Source organism: Camellia sinensis, chromosome 4 (genome assembly GCF_055761805.1).
Source record: "Camellia sinensis isolate YWXY chromosome 4, ASM5576180v1, whole genome shotgun sequence".
NCBI classification, from domain to species: Eukaryota; Viridiplantae; Streptophyta; class Magnoliopsida; order Ericales; family Theaceae; genus Camellia; species Camellia sinensis.
The window spans coordinates 188,181,899-188,199,777 of record NC_138964.1 but is presented as its reverse complement, the minus strand read 5'-3'; the positions used below and the strand labels follow the sequence as shown (position 1 = coordinate 188,199,777).

Here is a 17,879-nt window from a genome sequence, read left to right as displayed (position 1 = left end):
ATAGTGCTTAATGGATTTTGTTCGGGACTCACATTCAGTTTAGGAGAAGACATATTTGAAGTAGGAGGAATATCTGGATTAGACGAAGAAGGCAAATCAGAACTAGTACTTGGTATGGGACTAGATACCACACTCGAAATAGGCAAGGAATGATCAACCTCTAACCAGCTATCTTCTCCTAAACTCTCCTCCTGAAGAAAGGTGTCCCCAAAGTAAGGTTGGTGTTCTACAAAGGTAACATCCAAAATGGTGTATTTCCTTTTTGTTGGAGGGTGATAACACTTATAGCCTTTTTGAGTAGAAGAGTACCCCAAGAATACACATTTGATAGCCGTAGGATCAAGTTTACCCCATAAATGACTATGAACATGCACATAGCAAGTACATCTGAATAGTTTTGGAGATAAGGACCCAACCCTTTGGAAATTTGGAAACAAGGATGAGAGTTTACTCATGGGAGATTGAAACTGATGATCTCTTGATGGCATTCGGTTTATCAAGTATGTAGCAATGAGTACTGCTTCCCCCCAATAGGTTTTAGGAACTTTCGTTTGGAAAAGAATAGACCTAGCAATTTCAAGAAGATGTCGGTTCTTTTTTTCTGCAACTCCATTTTGTTGGGGTGTGTCAACACAAGATGAGTGATGTAGGATGCCCTCATTTGCAAGATAAGTAATGAGATCTTGATTGAAGTATTCCTTGCCATTATCAGATCTAATCGTGTGGATTTTTGTCCCAAATGGAGTGCTAATGAATTTGTGGAATAGAGGAAAAAGAGTGGAAATTTCCGATTTGGACTTCATAAGATAGACCCAAGTAGTACAAGTGTAATCATCTATAAATGAGACAAACAACCGAGAACCAGAAATATTTGGAATACGGGAAGGACCCCAAACATCCGAATGTATTAAACTAAATGGAGATAACATTTGTGGAGTTTTCAAAGGAAAGGATAGCCGATGATGTTTGGTTAATTCACAAATTTCACAATGAAATTTCCCCACTTTATTATTCGTAAACAAGGAAGGAAACATTTTTTCCAACAAAGGAAAGGGAGGGTGTCCTAACCATCAATGCCAGAGCCAAACTTGGTCATCTTTTTGTTGAAATGTAGTAGAGACCAAACCTTGAGACTCTTGACTCTTTTACACCAAATCTGCTTCCAAGAAGTATAAGCCGTCCTTCAATTCAGCATGCCCAATCATCTTCCCCGTAGAAGGGTCCTGAAAAATGCAACCAGAGGAAGTAAATAAAACGGAACATTTTAAATTGTCAGTGAGTTTTCCTACAAACAACAAATTATAGGATAAATTTGGAACATAGAGGACCGATTTTATGCACAAAGTGGGCAATAGTTGGACATTTCCTTTTCCAGCAATGGGGGACAAGGAACCATCGGTGACTTTGATTTTTTGTTTTCTTAAACATGGGATATATGTTGAAAAATGATTGAAGGTGCTGGTCATGTGATCTGATGCACCAAAATCAACTATCCAGATACTAGAATTGACACTCTTGGAGGTGATTAAGACAAAACTATTACCTGATTGGGCCATGGAGCAAGAACCTGAAATTGGAGTCAAGTTTGTGGTTTGATTATCAACCTGATTTAGCAACTGTTTCAGCCTTTCAACCTCACTTTTGCTGAACCCCATAGCTTCATTATAGTCATCTACAGCCACAATTTAATGAGCTTGACCTAATTTTTCTGCCTGACTTCCTCCTTTGCTGCCAATTCCCTTCAAGCCTTGTGGTTTTCCATGAAGTTTCCAGCACATCTCCCTGGTGTGGCGCGGTTTGTGACAGAAATCACACCACATCTTCTCTCTATCCAGATTTTTCTTTCCTTCATTCCTCCCCCAAGCAACTTTTGATGCAGCCAAGGCTGAATTCTCACTGGTAGGCTTATCCAGCATCACCACCTGCCTACTTGCTTCTCCTCGAACAATTGAGAAAACCTCATTCAGGGATGATAAATTCTCCCTGTCCAAAATTCTGCCTCTAATCTGATCAAATTCACCATTTAACCCCGCAAGGAAATCAAATATTCTTTCTTCTTCAAGTTCTTTTTGCAACTTCGCAGCGTCCATGCTACACACCATCTCAATCCTTTGATGATGGTCTAGTTCCAACCAAAGGCTCTTGATGGTATTGTAGTATTCAGTGACACTGGAAGATCCTTGTTTTGTGTTGTGAATCTTCGTTTTCAGTTCATAGATATGAGCTTTCATACCTACATTAGAGTAAGTTTGTGCGACAGCTTTCCAAATGTCCTTAGCCATTTTAAGGAACATGTAAGTCTTCCCAATTTCTGGTTGAATAGAGTGGAGTAGCCATGACATAATCATGGAATTCTCCACATCCCAAGTCTTGAAATTGGGATTGGTTGGCTTTGGTGGAGGATCTGTGAGATATTCTAACTTCCCTCTGCCTTTGATTGTCAACATTGTTGATTGTGACCATTCAAGGTAATTGGTCCCATTCAGTTTTGTTGAAGCAATCTGGAGACTCAAATTTTCAGATATTGAAAGGGCTTTTGGGGCTGAAGAAGATGCATCTGTAACCTCAGACATGATTTAATGAAGGAATCAGTGGGCAGCAAGACAAAAACTGATCTGAAGAGGACACAGAAACAGGTTTCTGAGGTTATAGAAGGGACTAACTTCTGAATCCGAGATGGCAAAAGACAGCAACAATCAGAGGAATATAACAGAAATTCCGAATGGCAATGAAGGCCACAGTGAATCAGTTATGAAGGCTGAATAATCCTAGCAATGAAGGCTAGGTTAAGAGGTGGCTAGGGTTAGGGTTTCTAAACCTGCTCTGATACCATAAAGGTTTGGAAGAGAATAATTCTTCTCATATCTTTCAAACATAATCTGTAGAGGGCTATAAATAAAGTACAAGAAGTTGACTTCTAAGAATCTAAATAAGGAAACAACCTAATTCTAGCCAACATAAATGAGTATAGCTATACAACCTTTAATAAGGAAAGAATAACAGGCTGTTATACAGGCTTTATACACCCTAAGAAGATCCATATTCCAACACTCACTAACTGAAATGAAGAAAAGATATGGGGATGGGAATGCAAGGGGGAAAAAAAAAGAAAGCATGACCACTCTTTATCTGTTCAACACACATTGAAATGAAAAAAACCAAGATTTAAAATTACTCTTTGCTCCCCTAAAGTGTTAGCTTGTTCCCACTTTGATCATCGAATTATGTAATTCCTCCCAGTTTAAACTAATAACCAAAATCTATCCAAAATTGGACGAAAAATACCATATCAATTCCACAAGAGTGCCAAGTCCCTCCAATTTATGGTGTAAACAGGGGAAAATGCAATAATTTAAGGGTCTATCTATGTGATAAAAAATATAATACTTAAGAGGCTAATGTGGGAAAGTACTTTGAATTCTATTTCCATGGCTGCCTTTAGGTTTTGGTTGGTTAGGATGCCACATGCCCCTAACTAGCACCATGTGGTGCTGACGTGGCATTCTCCCTCCAATGACAAATGTTGGTTATTGGTGTTAAGTGTTAGGGGTAGTTTGGTCTTTATGTATTATTTTTATTAGTATAAATAGTTGTGTGTAAGGGGGAAACCCTATGCTTTTTTAATTACGAAATATATAGCAGCTCTCTCTCTCTCTTGTTCTTCTTCTTCTTCTTCTTTTTCTTCTTCTCATCATCTATACATTCAACATGGTATCAGAGCAATATCTTCCTCCTTGAAGATGATTCCTCTCATTCTTTAGGTACGTCCATAACAGTAGCAAAAAAAAATAAAAAATAAAAATAAAAATTAGCATGCTCGAAATTTAATGGGTATTCACCATGTAATCTCCTTTTGATGTTTTGGTCATTCTTGATTGCTTTTTTCAATTTTTTTTGATTTTTCGTCAATATTGGGTGAATTTTCGAAAGTTGTTGTTTGAACCCTTTTTGATTGGTTTTGTCCCTTCCTCTCACATCTATGGGAGCCGACTGGTACCCTTAAAGGGTTTACTGTCCCTGGTTTGAGGTATTTTGGCCCTACCTTGGCTTTTTTTTGTTTTTTGGTTGGTCTGCTTCAATTTTTTGGACTTGTAGGTGATCTGGTTACTGTGTTCTGGGATAATCTTGCCCTTTTTTAGCCTTAAAAGGTGAGTTGTTGTGCTGGTTCAGTGTTTTCTGGATTTGTTTGATATCCTGCTTGTGTTTCTGAACCATCTTTCTCTCATCTCATGGTTGCCAACGAGGGTAAGGGCAAGGAGAAGAGTGGTCTAAGTCGTGGTATGACTCTTGGTGATAGTCCATCTCTCCAGATTAGTCCGATCAAGCTTAATGGTACCAATTACTTGATTTAGTCCGGCTCCTGCAGTCTTGCCATTGCCGCCCAGCGGTTAACAAGCTATATTACTGGTAGTACCCAGCAACCTACTAAGGATAGTTCTTTATCTGCTCAATGGATTTCTGAGAATGCTTTAGTTATGACCTAGCTCATCAATTCTATGGAGCCTACCATTAGTCGAACTTTCTCTTGATGGATACTGCTCACAAGATCTGGATAGCTGCCTCTCAAATGTATTCTCAACAAGGGAATGATGTGCAAGCCTATGAATTGCGTAAGAAGATTAGGGGTTTGGATTAGAAGGATCGCTCTCTGGCAGTCTACTATGCTGAGTTGAGTGGTTTATGGCAGGAGCTAGATTTCTACTAGAGTTTCCAGCCAGTTTGCTCCATAGATGCCACTATGTTTTCAGCAGGCTGTGGAAAAAGAGCGGGTGTATGACTTTCTTGCTGGCCTGAATTTGGAGTATGATCAGATACAGATTTAGGTGTTAGGTCGCTCTCCGTTTCCTACATTGCGTGAGGCTTATGCACTGGTTCAGCAGGAGAAGAGTCGTCGTAGTGTTATGGTGCCTACTCCTATTCTGGATCGGTCAGTGATGGTTGTCGGCCCCAAGTCACGTGATACTCCGCCTTGTCAGCCTCAAGGTGGTGGTAAGGGTCCATTGGTTGATCGGAACCAGTTGAAGTGTGAGTATTGTGGAAAAGATAGACATGATAAAGAACACTGTTAGAAGTTGCATGGCCGACCTACTCGAGGCCGTGGTCGTGGTGACAGTGTTCATCCTCAAGCACATGTTTCTAAGACTTCTGCTAGTGCCTCGAATGATACTGGTTCTGTTTCCCAGAATGAGCTTCACACTCTCAGACGTTTGATGGCTCGACTTGATTCTTTATCTGCCTTAGCTCCTTCCTCTTTTGTCTCTTCCAACTTTACCCACACAGGAATTTCTATTAGTGCACTTAGTGCCTCCTCATCGTCACCTTAGATCATTGATTCTAGTACTACCGATCACATGACGGGTACTTCTAGTTTTTTCCATTCTTATTCACCTAGTTCTGGGCGAGATAAGGTTAGAGTGGCTGATAGCACCTTATCTTCTATCTCCGACAAGGGTTCTGTTCATTGCACCTCTTTACTTTCGCTTTCATCTGTTCTTCATGTTCTTAATTTTTTAACTAACTTACTTTCTGTTAGTAGCCTTACTACTGCTCTCAATTGCTCTGTAACCTTTTTTTCGACTCATTATGTCTTTTAGGAACTGACTACGGGGAAAATGATTGGCAGTGGTAGAGCACAAAGTGGACTGTACTTTCTGGATGCCATTCCTGCCGCACCTTTGTCCTCTCAGGCTCTTCAATGCACTTCTGGCTCCTTCCTTCGTCTCCTTCATCAGTGGCATCGCCGTTTGGGGCATCCTTCCTTTAGCATTTTAGAGAAACTTTTTCCTTTATTAGTTCGTGATTATCCTAGGAATAACTTTGTTTGTGATGCTTGTGAGCTTGCTAAGCATAAACGTACTTGTTATCCTTCAATTAATAAAAGTACTTTTCTTTTTATGCTTATTCATACTGATGTGTGGGGTCCTTCCCCTGTAGTTTCTACCTCTGGTTATTGGTGGTTTGTCACATTTATTGATTGTTATTCCCGTGTGACTTGAATTTATTTACTTCATACTAAAAATGAGGTTTTCTCGTGCTTCAAAAGTTTTCATAAAATGGTCTCCAATCTCTTCAATGCTACTATCAAAATTCTTAGGAGTGATAATGGGACTGCATATGTTGATGGCGCTTTCAGGGCATACCTCGAGGAGCATGGCATTCTTTATCAGACTAGTTGTGTTGGCACTCTTGAACAAAATGGAGTTGCTGAACGCAAGAATGGCCACCTCCTTAAGGTTGCTCGCTCTCTCTTGTTTACCATGAACGTTCCTAAGTCTTTTTGGGGGAATGCTGTTCTTACCGCGGCTTACCTTATTAACCATATGCCCTCTAATGTCCTCCACTCCACTTCCAAATTCCTCTTGAGTTTCTTCCTGTGACTTATCCCACTTCTTCCCTTCCGCCTCGGGTTTTTGGTAGTGTCTGTTTTGTTCATCTTCAACCTTGTACTCGTGGAAAGCTTGATCCTAAGGCTGTCTGGTGTGTCTTTCTTGGTTATTTTGCTACTCATAAGGGCTACAAATGCTATGACCCTCACACTCATAAGCTATATGTTAGTATAGATGCCACCTTCTGTGAATTTGAGTCCTTTTTTTCTAGTTCCCCGCTATCTCCTCAAAGGGAGAGTGGTATCGATGAGATTGCGGATAAGACAGCATCATATCAGCATGAGTTGTCTTTTTTCCTTCCTAATCAACAGATTGTTATTTGTGGTGAGAGAGAGCCTAGCAATTCTGTTGATAAGGAGTCGGATATCGGTGGTTGTTTGGACAGAGCTGATCTTAGGACTTATTCACGGCGTCAGAAAGAGCAAGCTTCTCTTGTGCCACCAAGTCAATCATCATCTCCTATGCCAGTTCCTCAGGTTAGTGAGGCTAGTTTGGAAGTTGCAATCTCTTATTATTGTGATGCATGCAATTTCTTCTTCACATCATTAAGTAATTCTGTGCTTGATTGTAATATTGGTGACAATTTTCCTCTGGGAAATAAGGCTTTGTGAAGCTTGTTTCTTACATTTGCATCTTTGTATTTTACATAAGTTCCAAGGAGCATACTATTCATCTTGTGATACTAAAAAAAAAAAAAAAAAAAAAGTGGGAAAATGTGATGATAGTGGTGAGTGGAGCATAATGGAGAATAGAAAAGGTGTATATAATAATAAGAAGAAAAGGGAAATGGGTTGGCCGAGGAGGTGCAAGTCAGGTCTCTAATAATAAAAAGGAATGGGGGTGCCGGGTGAGGATTGGTGTTGTAATAAATAAACCATGGTAGACAGGCTTCTATTTAACGCTCTTTCCATGGGAGCGACAACTGGTTTCCAGGTCTGCTGAGGTCACTGAAAATGGCTTGACAGATGATCTCAGTGAGTCAGGTCCCTCTGCATTGATTCTCTTGCATAATGAATCACAGTTGCTAATCACCTCAGTCAACCTTCCCTTCAGCTCCCCAAGATCAACCTGTCAAAGCATCTGCAACTTCTATCTTGTTTTCTACCTCTTCCTGTTTCTTACTAATCGTCTGGATTTTTGCCTCCTGCCAATCACGGTACATTGAGAAGAGCTCCAGCAGCACCATCGGATTTACTGAAGCAGAAGAGGATGAGGGTTTTCTCACTAGAATGTCTGTCAAGCTAGTCTCCTCTTCCAGTGGTGCTGTCAATATTGGAGTTGCGATTTTAAGGGATCTGAGCTTCTCTAGGAGGGGATCTACGACTTCTGATTGCGAAGAGACGGTGCTGATCTCATCGTCCGCCCTCTGTGAGCTTGAGAGTGTTGATTCTGATGAACCCATTGATGAGAAGAGACAAAGCGAAGCCAAGCAAGGGCTCCTGGAAATGGAAATTTTAAGGTATGTGTAGAAAATTTTAGCAGACTAGGTTGAGGTCCGGCGGGCAGCTAAGGTGAGGTTGCCGCCCGCCGGGGAAGCGAAAATATTAGGTTCTAAACCTGCTCTGATACCATGTAAAATAAATTGATGTATATTATTGATTGATATATTTTTTGATGTTTATTACAATGATTCATGATTCCTATATATAGAAGAGGGTGAGTGTGTAGTAGGTAAGGAGTAGGTGAAGTGGCGGTGGTAGTGGTGTAGTGGGTTAAGGTTAGTGGAGTAGGTGAGGTGGTAGTGGTGTAGTGGGTTAGGTTTAGTGGAGTAGGTTTAAGTGGGTGAAGTAGGTGGAAAGTAGGTGGATTTTAACAACAAGTAATGATCCTCAACCCATTTCTTCACCTGTTGTTGATGGTCCTGTTACTAATGATTTGAGTCTTCCTATTGCTCTCAGAAAAGGGGTTAGAGCTTGTACTCAACACCCTATTTCTAAATTTGTGTCAAATGATTCGTAGTCTTCTCCATATCGTGCTTTTGTTTCGTCTCTTTCTTCTGTGTGTATTCCGCAGGGTTGGAAAGAAGCCATCAATGATTCTAAGTGAAAGGTAGCTATGGTAGAAGAGATGCAAGCTTTGAGTAAAAATAACATATGAGAGTTGGTGTCTCTTCCTAATGGAAAAAAACCAGTCGGATGTAAGTGGGTGTTCACCATTAAGCACAATGCAGATGGGACGATTGAACGATACAAACCAAAACTAGTGGCCAAGGGATTTACCCAGACATATAGAATAAATTATTAAGAAACTTTTGCCCTAGTAACAAAGATGAATTTCATTCGAGCTATTCTGTCATGTGCTACTAATTTGGGATACTCTCTACAGCAACTAGATGTGAAGAATGTTTTTCTTCATGGGGATTTGGAGGAAGAGGTATATATGGATGTACCTCCAGGATCCTCATCTTAGTCTACAGTTGGAAAGGTTTGTAGATTGAAGAAGGCTTTGTACAGTTTGAAACGATCTCCTAGAACCAGGTTTGGTAGATCCCTAAAGGCAATGCTGGGATTTGGGTATCAGCAAAGCAACGCGGATCACACTTTATTTGTCAAATGCAATGTACATAAAGTAACAGTGCTTATTGTATATGTGGATGACATAGTTGTGACAAGTAATGATGAGGAGGAGGTGACCCATCTCAAGATGCAGTTAGCTAAGGAGTTTGAGATAAAAGATCTTAGTCCATTGAGATACTTTCTTGGGATTGAAGTTGCCAGATCTGATAAAGGCATCTTCATTTCTCAAAAGAAGTACATTCTGGATTTTCTCGAGGAAACGGGCATGGTGGGCTACAGACCAGCTGATTCATCGATTGAGACTAATCATCGTCTTTGTGGTGGAATTTAGCAAGCCTGTGAAGAAGGAAAGGTACCAAAGACTTGTGGGAAGACTGATATATCTCTCTCATACTCATCCAGATATTGCCTATGCAGTTGGGACAGTGAATCAGTTTAGGTATGATCCTCGTACAACTCATTTGGATGCAGTCTATCACATTTTGAGGTACCTTAAATCTATCCCTGGAAAAGAAATTTTGTTCTCTAATCATAGTCACTTGAGGTTGGAAGCGTTCGTTCACAAATGCAGATTGGACAGGCTCTATAGATGACCGACGCTCTACCTCCGGTTATTGTGCTTTTGTAGGGGAAATCTAGTCACACGGCGTAGTAAGAAGCAGGCGGTAGTTTCCAGATCTAGTGCTGAAGCTGAATATAGAGCTATGACACATGGAACATGTGAACTAATGTGACTTCAATCTTTGTTGAGTGATATAAGGCTTGATTGGAGTGATCCCATAACTTTGTATTGCGACAACAAGGCTGCTATTAGTATTGCACACAATCCTGTTCAACATGACCGGACTAAGCATATTGAGATTGATAGGCATTTCATTAAGGAGAAGTTGAATAAGGGCGTGATATGTATGCCTTTGTTAAGTCTGAAAATCAACTGGCGGATGTTTTTAATAAGGGTCTTAGTAGTAAAGTCTTTCACCCTATTTGTTGCAAGTTGGGCATGAGAGACATCTTTGCACCAACTTGAGAGGGAGTGTTAAGTGTTAGGAGTAGTTTGGTCTTTATGTATTATTCTTATTAGTATAAATAGTTGTGAGGGAGAAACCCTATGCTTTTTGAATTAAGAAATATACAGCAGCTCTCTCTCTCTCTCTCTCTCTCTCGTTGTTGTTGTTGTTCTTCTTCTCATCATCTATACATTCAACAGCCCAAATTAGGAAAAGTTACATATTTTGAGGACCAAAGTTGGAAAAATAAACTTCAAGTGCCAAAGTGAGAAACGCTAATACTTTAGAAGGGAAAATTGTAATTTACCATATTTTAAATATATTTTATGGGATAAAATAGTGTTTTATGTAACATAAAGAGTGTCAAAAAAAGCCACTTTGTAATTGTGCAACAAAAAGTACAAATAATGACAACGTTAAATACAATTTAAAAAAAGCGTTCAATTAGTACACATTAATGTGTGTTTGGGAGGGGAAAGATTGGGTACACACCTAACTTTTGGCATAGTGTATAAAGTGGTTACCCTGTGACTTGAACCTATAATCCAAGGTTATTAGGCCATTTAATTGATAGATATTTTTGCTATGCACATATCAAGATTCATAACGGAAGTATCGGACACATATCCCATACCTTTATCCACGTTCCAGTGTCCAACACAAGTACTTGAAGTTCAATTATCTTGAAGATCCCATGTAATATAGATTTGAGCCTAGGTCTCTCTTTATCTAACTGTGTCAACATTTTGTACATGAAGACTTGCGAAGGTAAGTTTCATCAGATCATTCTCAAAATTTCCACTAAAATCAGGGTAGAGATGGATTTATAGAATGCAAGGTTTGGGATAGGGAAGATACCCATCCTGGGTAGACGACAAGGAGGGCCACCAAAAACAGGGCAGAGATAGGTGTATAGTGTAAAATTTAATGTATAAAGAGAAATAGAGAGAGAATAAATTGTATGTATTATTGATTGATTTATATTGATATCTATTACAATGATTCATGATTCCTATATATAGAAGAGGGTGAGTGTGTAGTAGGTAAGGAGTAGGTGAAGTGGAGGTGGTAGTGGTGTAGTGGGTTAGGCTTAGTGGAGTAGGTTTAAGTGGGTGAAGTAGGTGGAGAGTGGGTGAAGTAGTGGGTTAGGTTTAGTGGAGTAGGTTTAAGTGGGTGAAGTAGGTGGAGAGTAGGTGGATTTTAACAGCCCCCCGCAAACTCAAGGGGGATAGGAACTAACCAACTTGAGTTTGGAGAGAGTAACAAAACAAGAAAATACATAAAAATAAAAGAGGAGAAGAGACACTGTATGGTCGTGTCAGACCATTGGTGAAGACACTGGATGGTGGTGTCATAACGTTGTAGAGGACACTGTATGGGGGTGTCATAACCATGTAGAGGACACTGTATGGTGGTGTCATAACGGTGTAGAAGACACTGGATGATTGTGTCAGACCAATGTAGAAGACAGTTTATGGGGTCATGTCGGACCGTTGTAGCAGACAATGTTGTGACAGTTGTTGTGACAGTTTACAGAGTCTTGCTGGACCCTTGTAGAAACTAATCGGAATCAAATGTCGGGACAGTTTACAGAGTCTTGTCGGACCCATAAAGGAGCTAACCGGAATCAATGTCGGGACAGTTTACAGAGTCTTGTCGGACCCATAAAGGAGCTAACCGGAATCAATGTCGAGACAGTTTACAGAGTCTTGTCGGACCCATGAAGGAGCTAACCGGAATCAATGTCGGGACAGTTTACAGAGTCTTGTCGGACCCCTAAAAAGTCGCACCCTCAAAAGGTGTGCCCAATCTTTCAAAAGGCGTGCCATCAAAAGGCGTGCCCAATCCATAAAAAGACGTGCCATCAAAAGTTGCGCCCTCAAAAGGCGCGCCCACTTCATCAAAAGTCGTGCCCGACAGAAAGCGTCGAGCCATCAAAAGGTGAGCCGGAGACGCGGCGAGGCACGTGAGCGACAGAGTGGCGTGTCGGCCGCGTCGTCAGTGTCAATATAAACCAATGCGGAGGCTGTGCTTGAGGCAGAAGCGAAGACAAAAAAACCTGGGAAAAAACTTCTGAAAAACTCTTCATTTTCTGAGAGAGATATTCGTTTTTCTGAGAGATTGCCTCTAAGAGCTGCAAATCTTGAAACACTCCCCTTCCGAACATTATCAGTCTGAAATTGCTATTTCGCTGAAACACTCAGCAACCCAAAAAACATGGCCTCTTCTTCCCGTTCAGCTACCCAGAATATGGCCTCTTCATCCCGTGGTCTACTCACTCTCTTTCCCGACCTCAACGAGTCAACAAGAGAGATAACTGGTGCGGAGGCCCGTGAACCTCAACCAAACACGGGTTTTGCTCCGTTGAACTTTCCGATGCGGTCGGTGGAGCAAAGAATGGCAGTGCAGTCGGATGTGGAGGCCAATCAGTATACATTGAAGTCATGTGTGGAAACCATGACTGCGGTTACAAATTTGTCGAACCGGCTGCAGAGTAGGACAAATGAGGTGCAGCAGTTAAACGCCCAACTGGCTCTGCTCCAACGCATGTATAAGGATGCGCGAGCAGAGTTAAGTGTGCTAAAGGCGGAAAATAAGGAGCTGAAGCGGAAGGCCACCGTGATGTTCCGATTTGGAGGTCCACCGTATGCTGTAGTGGAGGAGCAGGGAGGAGGCAACTTGCTTGGTGGTCTAGGAAGCACAGAGGCAACACCGGCAAGGACCACCCAGGACGGAGGCAAGAAGAAAAGACCGGCGGCTGAGTAGAGAAGAAAAATCCCACTGTGGGTGTGGTAGTTTTGTTTTTGTTTGTGTGGGTTTTTTTTTTTTTTTTTTTTTTTTTTTTATGTAAAAGTGTGATCGGGGTTGATCCCCTGATATGAATAAAATGACAAGGTTGTGGAATGTTGTTGGTGTTATTTTGTGGTGTTGTTTTGTTTAATAAGAAAAATAAAATAAAAGAAAATAATGGATAAAGAAAATAGAGAAAAATATTTGTGGATGGGTGATAAGAAAAACAGCAGATTTTTTTTTTTTTTTTTTTTTTGGTGGAATATAAAATAAATAATAATAAGAGAATGGAAAACGGGTGATGCTTACTAACAAGGGATAGGGAAAATATATTATAATAAAATATATATATATATATATATTAAAATAAAAGAAAATGGTGAAAGAACGTGGATGAAATAAATTAAGAGAAAGGAGAGATATGATTAAAGTGGGTTTGAAAGTGGGAAAAGATGAGAGAGAGGGATGTCCAAGAAGCTTGTGCTTTTGATAGTTACACATTACCCAAGCTGTATGTGAAGATGCATGTTACTGTCTTACACTTCTGCAGGCTTGGTATTCTTTGTGGGGCACTTGCAACACGTGACATTGAAAATTGTATTCGAAAATGATGACATCTCCAACATGAAACGTCTTGGAAGCAGCCCAGGCCTTGTAATCAATATTCCCAATGATGGTTCAACCAGCGGAGTCCCCAACCTTGTACACTGCTGCCATTGAAACCTTCAAGCCAGCAAACATGGCTACCAACAACAGAGCCACAGCTCTACACCCCACACCCAAATCCATGGCTAAGAGAGAGAGAGCAAATCGGGAAAAAAACAGCAGTGACGAGCAGAAAAGCAGCGCCAGAAACGCCAACGACGACGACGAGTAAGAGTACAACCACGGATATGTGAGAGGCGAGGTGAACGGCGATAGAGGCTAGACGATGATGCGGGTGCCGCCGCCGACATAGCGGAGGAGGGGTGTAAGAAAATGTTGAAGAAGTCAAGGTATGTGTAGAAAATAAGCGGAATAGGTTGAGGTCCGGCGGGCGGCCAAGGCGAGGTTGCCGCCCGCCGGTGAAGCGAGAAATACTAAGGTCTTAACCTTGCTCTGATACCATGTAAAATTTAATGTATAAAGAGAAATAGAGAGAGAATAAATTGTATGTATTATTGATTGATTTATATTGATATCTATTACAATGATTCATGATTCCTATATATAGAAGAGGGTGAGTGTGTAGTAGGTAAGGAGTAGGTGAAGTGGAGGTGGTAGTGGTGTAGTGGGTTAGGCTTAGTGGAGTAGGTTTAAGTGGGTGAAGTAGGTGGAGAGTGGGTGAAGTAGTGGGTTAGGTTTAGTGGAGTAGGTTTAAGTGGGTGAAGTAGGTGGAGAGTAGGTGGATTTTAACATATAGAATGTATGATTTAGGATGGGAAGATACCCTTCCTGGATAGAAGACGGACGGAAAGGAATTCCTCCTATGCTGCCTTGGATTAGGATAGGGGGATCCCATCACACACTCAACTTGTTTCATGCCTGGATTGGAATGAAGCAAATTCGTGATATATCAACCTGACCATAAAAATTATCCCAAGTAAATTAAATAAATAGAATGCAACAGGGAGGCAACATGCAGACCTAGTAGTATAAACTCCTGCAGCTAACGTCGTAGCTCCTCCGACAGTCATAATCAACTTACTCCTGTCAGTCAATAACACCCTGAAACCCCCTGCATATTGAAATTAAGAAACACTTGCATCAAAAAGATATGCTCTTGGGTTGACCCAAATGATAATGATTAGATAAAAATGTTTTATGTCCATGCATACATTGCAAACTGTAAATATATAACTATGTAAGAAAAATAGAAATACAGTGGACGGAGGTGTATCTTCAATCATGTGAATGTGCAACTTTAGCAAACAACTACTACTAGTGCTGCACATCAAAATACGTAAAGAAACATGTAACATTAAATTCACAATTGCAAAAGCCAACATGACCGAGCACTGGGAAATGCTTTTTTAGAAGCTAACATGATGTCAACAAAAACCAATATGAGTGAATCATAATTCATGGCTGAGCTAACCTAAGGTTTGATGTGATCAATTAAAATATAATAAGCTCCCTGTCCCTGTATCCACTTGTAAAAATTGATGTATATTATTGATTGATCTTTTGATATGTATATTACAAATGGTGAGTGGCTCATTATATAGGAGAGGGTGAGTGTAGTAGGTGAGGAGTAGGTGAGGAGTAGGTGGTGGTAGGTGATGGTAAATTGGTGGTAGGTGATGGTAAATTTTAACAGCCCCCCGCAAACTTAAGGAGGATAGAAACTAACCAACTTGAGTTTGGAGAGAGTAACAAAACAAGAAAATACATAAAAATAAAAGAGGATAGGAGATACTGTATGGTCGTGTCAGACCATTGGTGAAGACACTGGATGGTGGTGTCATAACGTTGTAGAGGACACTGTATGGGGGTGTCATAACGGTGTAGAGGACACTGGATGGCGGTGTCAGACCGATGTAGAAGACAGTTTATGGGGTCATGTCGGACCGTTGTAGCAGACAATGTTGTAACAGTGGTTGTGACAGTTTATAGAGTCTTGCTGGACCCTTGTAGAAACTAACCGGAATCAATGTCGGGACAGTTTACAGAGTCTTGTCGGACCCTTGTAGAAACTAACCGGAATCTATGTCGGGACAGTTTACAGAGTCTTGTCGGACCCTTGTAGAAACTAACCGGAATCTATGTCGGGACAGTTTACAGAGTCTTGTCGGACCCTTAAAAAGTCGCACCCTCAAAAGGTTTGCCCAATCTGTCAAAAGGCGTGCCATCAAAAGGCGTGCCCAATCCATAAAAAGGCGTGCCATCAAAAGTTGCGCCCTCAAAAGGCGCCCACTTCATCAAAAGTCGTGCCCGACAGAAAGCGTCGAGCCATCAAAAGGTGAGCCGGAGACGCGGCGAGGCACGTGAGCGACAGTGCGCGTGTCGGCCGCTTTGTCATGTTCTATATAAATCAATGCGGAGGCTGAGGCAGAAAACCTGCTAAAATCTTCTGAAAAACTCTTCCTTGCCTGAGAGAAAAACTCTGTAATACTCTGTAACCAACCCGTCTCTGAAACACTCAGCAACATGGCCTCTTCTTCCCGTCCAGCTACCCAAAACATGGCCTCCTCTTCCCGTGGTCTGCTCACGCTCTTTCCAGAACTGAACGAGCCCACAAGAGAAATAACTAGTGCGGTGGCCAGTGAACCTCTACCAAACACCTCTGGTTTTGCTCCGTTGAACTTTCCGATGCGGTCGGTGGAGCAAAAAATGGCGGTGCAAACTGATATTGAGGCCAATCAGTATACTCTGAAGTCATGCGTGGAAACCATGACTGCGGTCACAAATTTGTCGCATCGGCTGCAGAGCAGGACAAATGAGGTGCAACAGTTAAACTCCCAGCTGGCTCTGCTCCAACGCATGTATAAGGATGCGCGAGCAGAGATAAGTGTGCTAAAGGCAGAAAACAAGGAGCTGAAGCGGAAGGCCACCGTGATGTTCCGATTTGGAGGGCCGCCATATGCTGGAGTGGAGGAGCAGGGTGGAGTGATCGTGCCCAGTGGAGGGGGAAACACGGATGCAGCACTGTCAAGGGCCGCCCAGGACGGAGGCAAGAAGAAAAGACCGGCGGCAGAGTAGAGAAGGGAAAATCCCACTGTGGGTGTGGTGGTTTTGTTTGTTTGTTTCTTTTTTTTTGTTTTTTTTTTTTTTTTTTTTTTTTTTTGGTGTAAAATTGTGATCGGGGTTGATCCCCTGATATGAATAAAATGAGTTTGGTGTGCAGTTCGTCTTCTTCTTCTGCGTGTTTTTTTTTTTTTTTTTTTTTTTGTAAAAATAATAAAAATAATAAGAATAAGAATAATAAGATATTAAGGGAGAAAGCATAGGCGGTGGAGAGAAAAAAAGATATAGCTTTATAAAAGATATAAAGAGAAGTGTGATAAAGAAAAGGGACCAGAGAGAGAGGAAAATGCATTTTTTTTTTTTTTTTTTTTTTGAATTGGTGTCGCAAAACCCGAAAGAGTAGCTGGTATATATATTATATATCTAATATATATATATATATCTATTATATATCTAGTATATATATCTAATACTATATTATATATCTAGTATATATATATATATATTATATATCGAAATGTCTGCCCCGTATGGTTCATGGGAGTGGGTGATATAAAAAAGAAAAAAAAAGAAAGTGGAAGAGAGTGGGAATATTGATGATGAAAAGTGGAACCAACCCATGTGGGTTGCAGAGAGAAAAGAAGAAAAGAGGAGTAGACAGTTCCACCAAATCCATGATTTCTTTATTTTCTCCAGCTATTGGTCTGTCACTTTTGGAGAAGAGAATGTAGACGTTCCGCACAACCGTTTCAAGGCTAGAACTGAATCAGATAATCGGGTATAATTTCCCTAAAACCCGAGAGGCAAACTAGCGATTTGCAAGCAGCAAAAGCGGAGACATAATTTGGCTCCTGATGATCACCTTGAGCAGCAATCTCCGAAGGGCTAAATGACCCAGTACCAAGATGTGTGAGCTGTGGAGCTCGGATCATCAGCCTGTAAAGCTGCCCAATGTTAACGAACCGGTTCAACCTAAGTTTCTTCAAAGACGGAGATCTCGCCACCAGCTGTTCCAATGCCTCAAAATCTATTGGGCATTCCACACAGTCGAAAATGAAAGACTCGAGACAAGTTTCACCCTCTGGGAAACAAGAAATCCAATCGATTTCATCATCCGTAACCTCATCCTCAATCAGATCAAGCACTCGAAGTTGCCTGCACTTGTTGGCAATCACAGCGAGACCACTGGTACCGAAGCCATCGCAACAGACAAGCACGAGCTCTTTGAAATAGGGAAACGAATCAGCCAGAAACTCCAGATCTTTTGGGTGCTCGATTCGGTGTGTGATAAAGGACTTCAGGCGGTGGCTGCAACATGTAAGGATCTCCGTGAACTTCGGGTTTTCCCTATTGATGCCAGCGAGGATAGTGAGGGCCCCGTTTCTGATGTGGGTCTCCGTGCAATTTCTGAGGGGTGTAATAAGCTGCAATCGATTTTATATTTCTGATGATTAGAGAGGATTGAGTAGAGACGGATAGTCAGAGAAAGAGAGTTTCTGGTATGTGTTGAAAAA

The 17,879-nt window shown here is 41.2% G+C and overlaps 1 protein-coding gene across 23 annotated transcripts in view; it reads right to left on the bottom strand.

The window, feature by feature from the left end:
- Positions 1–17,879, bottom strand: part of LOC114257606 (uncharacterized) — a 47,923-nt gene that overhangs the window by 15,602 nt on the left and 14,442 nt on the right. For 8 of the 23 annotated variants that reach the window (XM_082867188.1, XM_082867191.1, XM_082867190.1 and 5 more), the window contains exon 4: positions 14,326–14,416. In XM_082867188.1, coding sequence (XP_082723314.1) covers positions 14,326–14,416 — 91 coding nt within the window. Of the gene's footprint in view, positions 1–1,068; positions 1,224–1,543; positions 4,416–14,096; positions 14,224–14,325; positions 14,417–17,879 lie in introns of those variants that run through there. The other 15 variants (XM_082867177.1, XM_082867180.1, XM_082867178.1 and 12 more) reach the window with 6 other exon arrangements.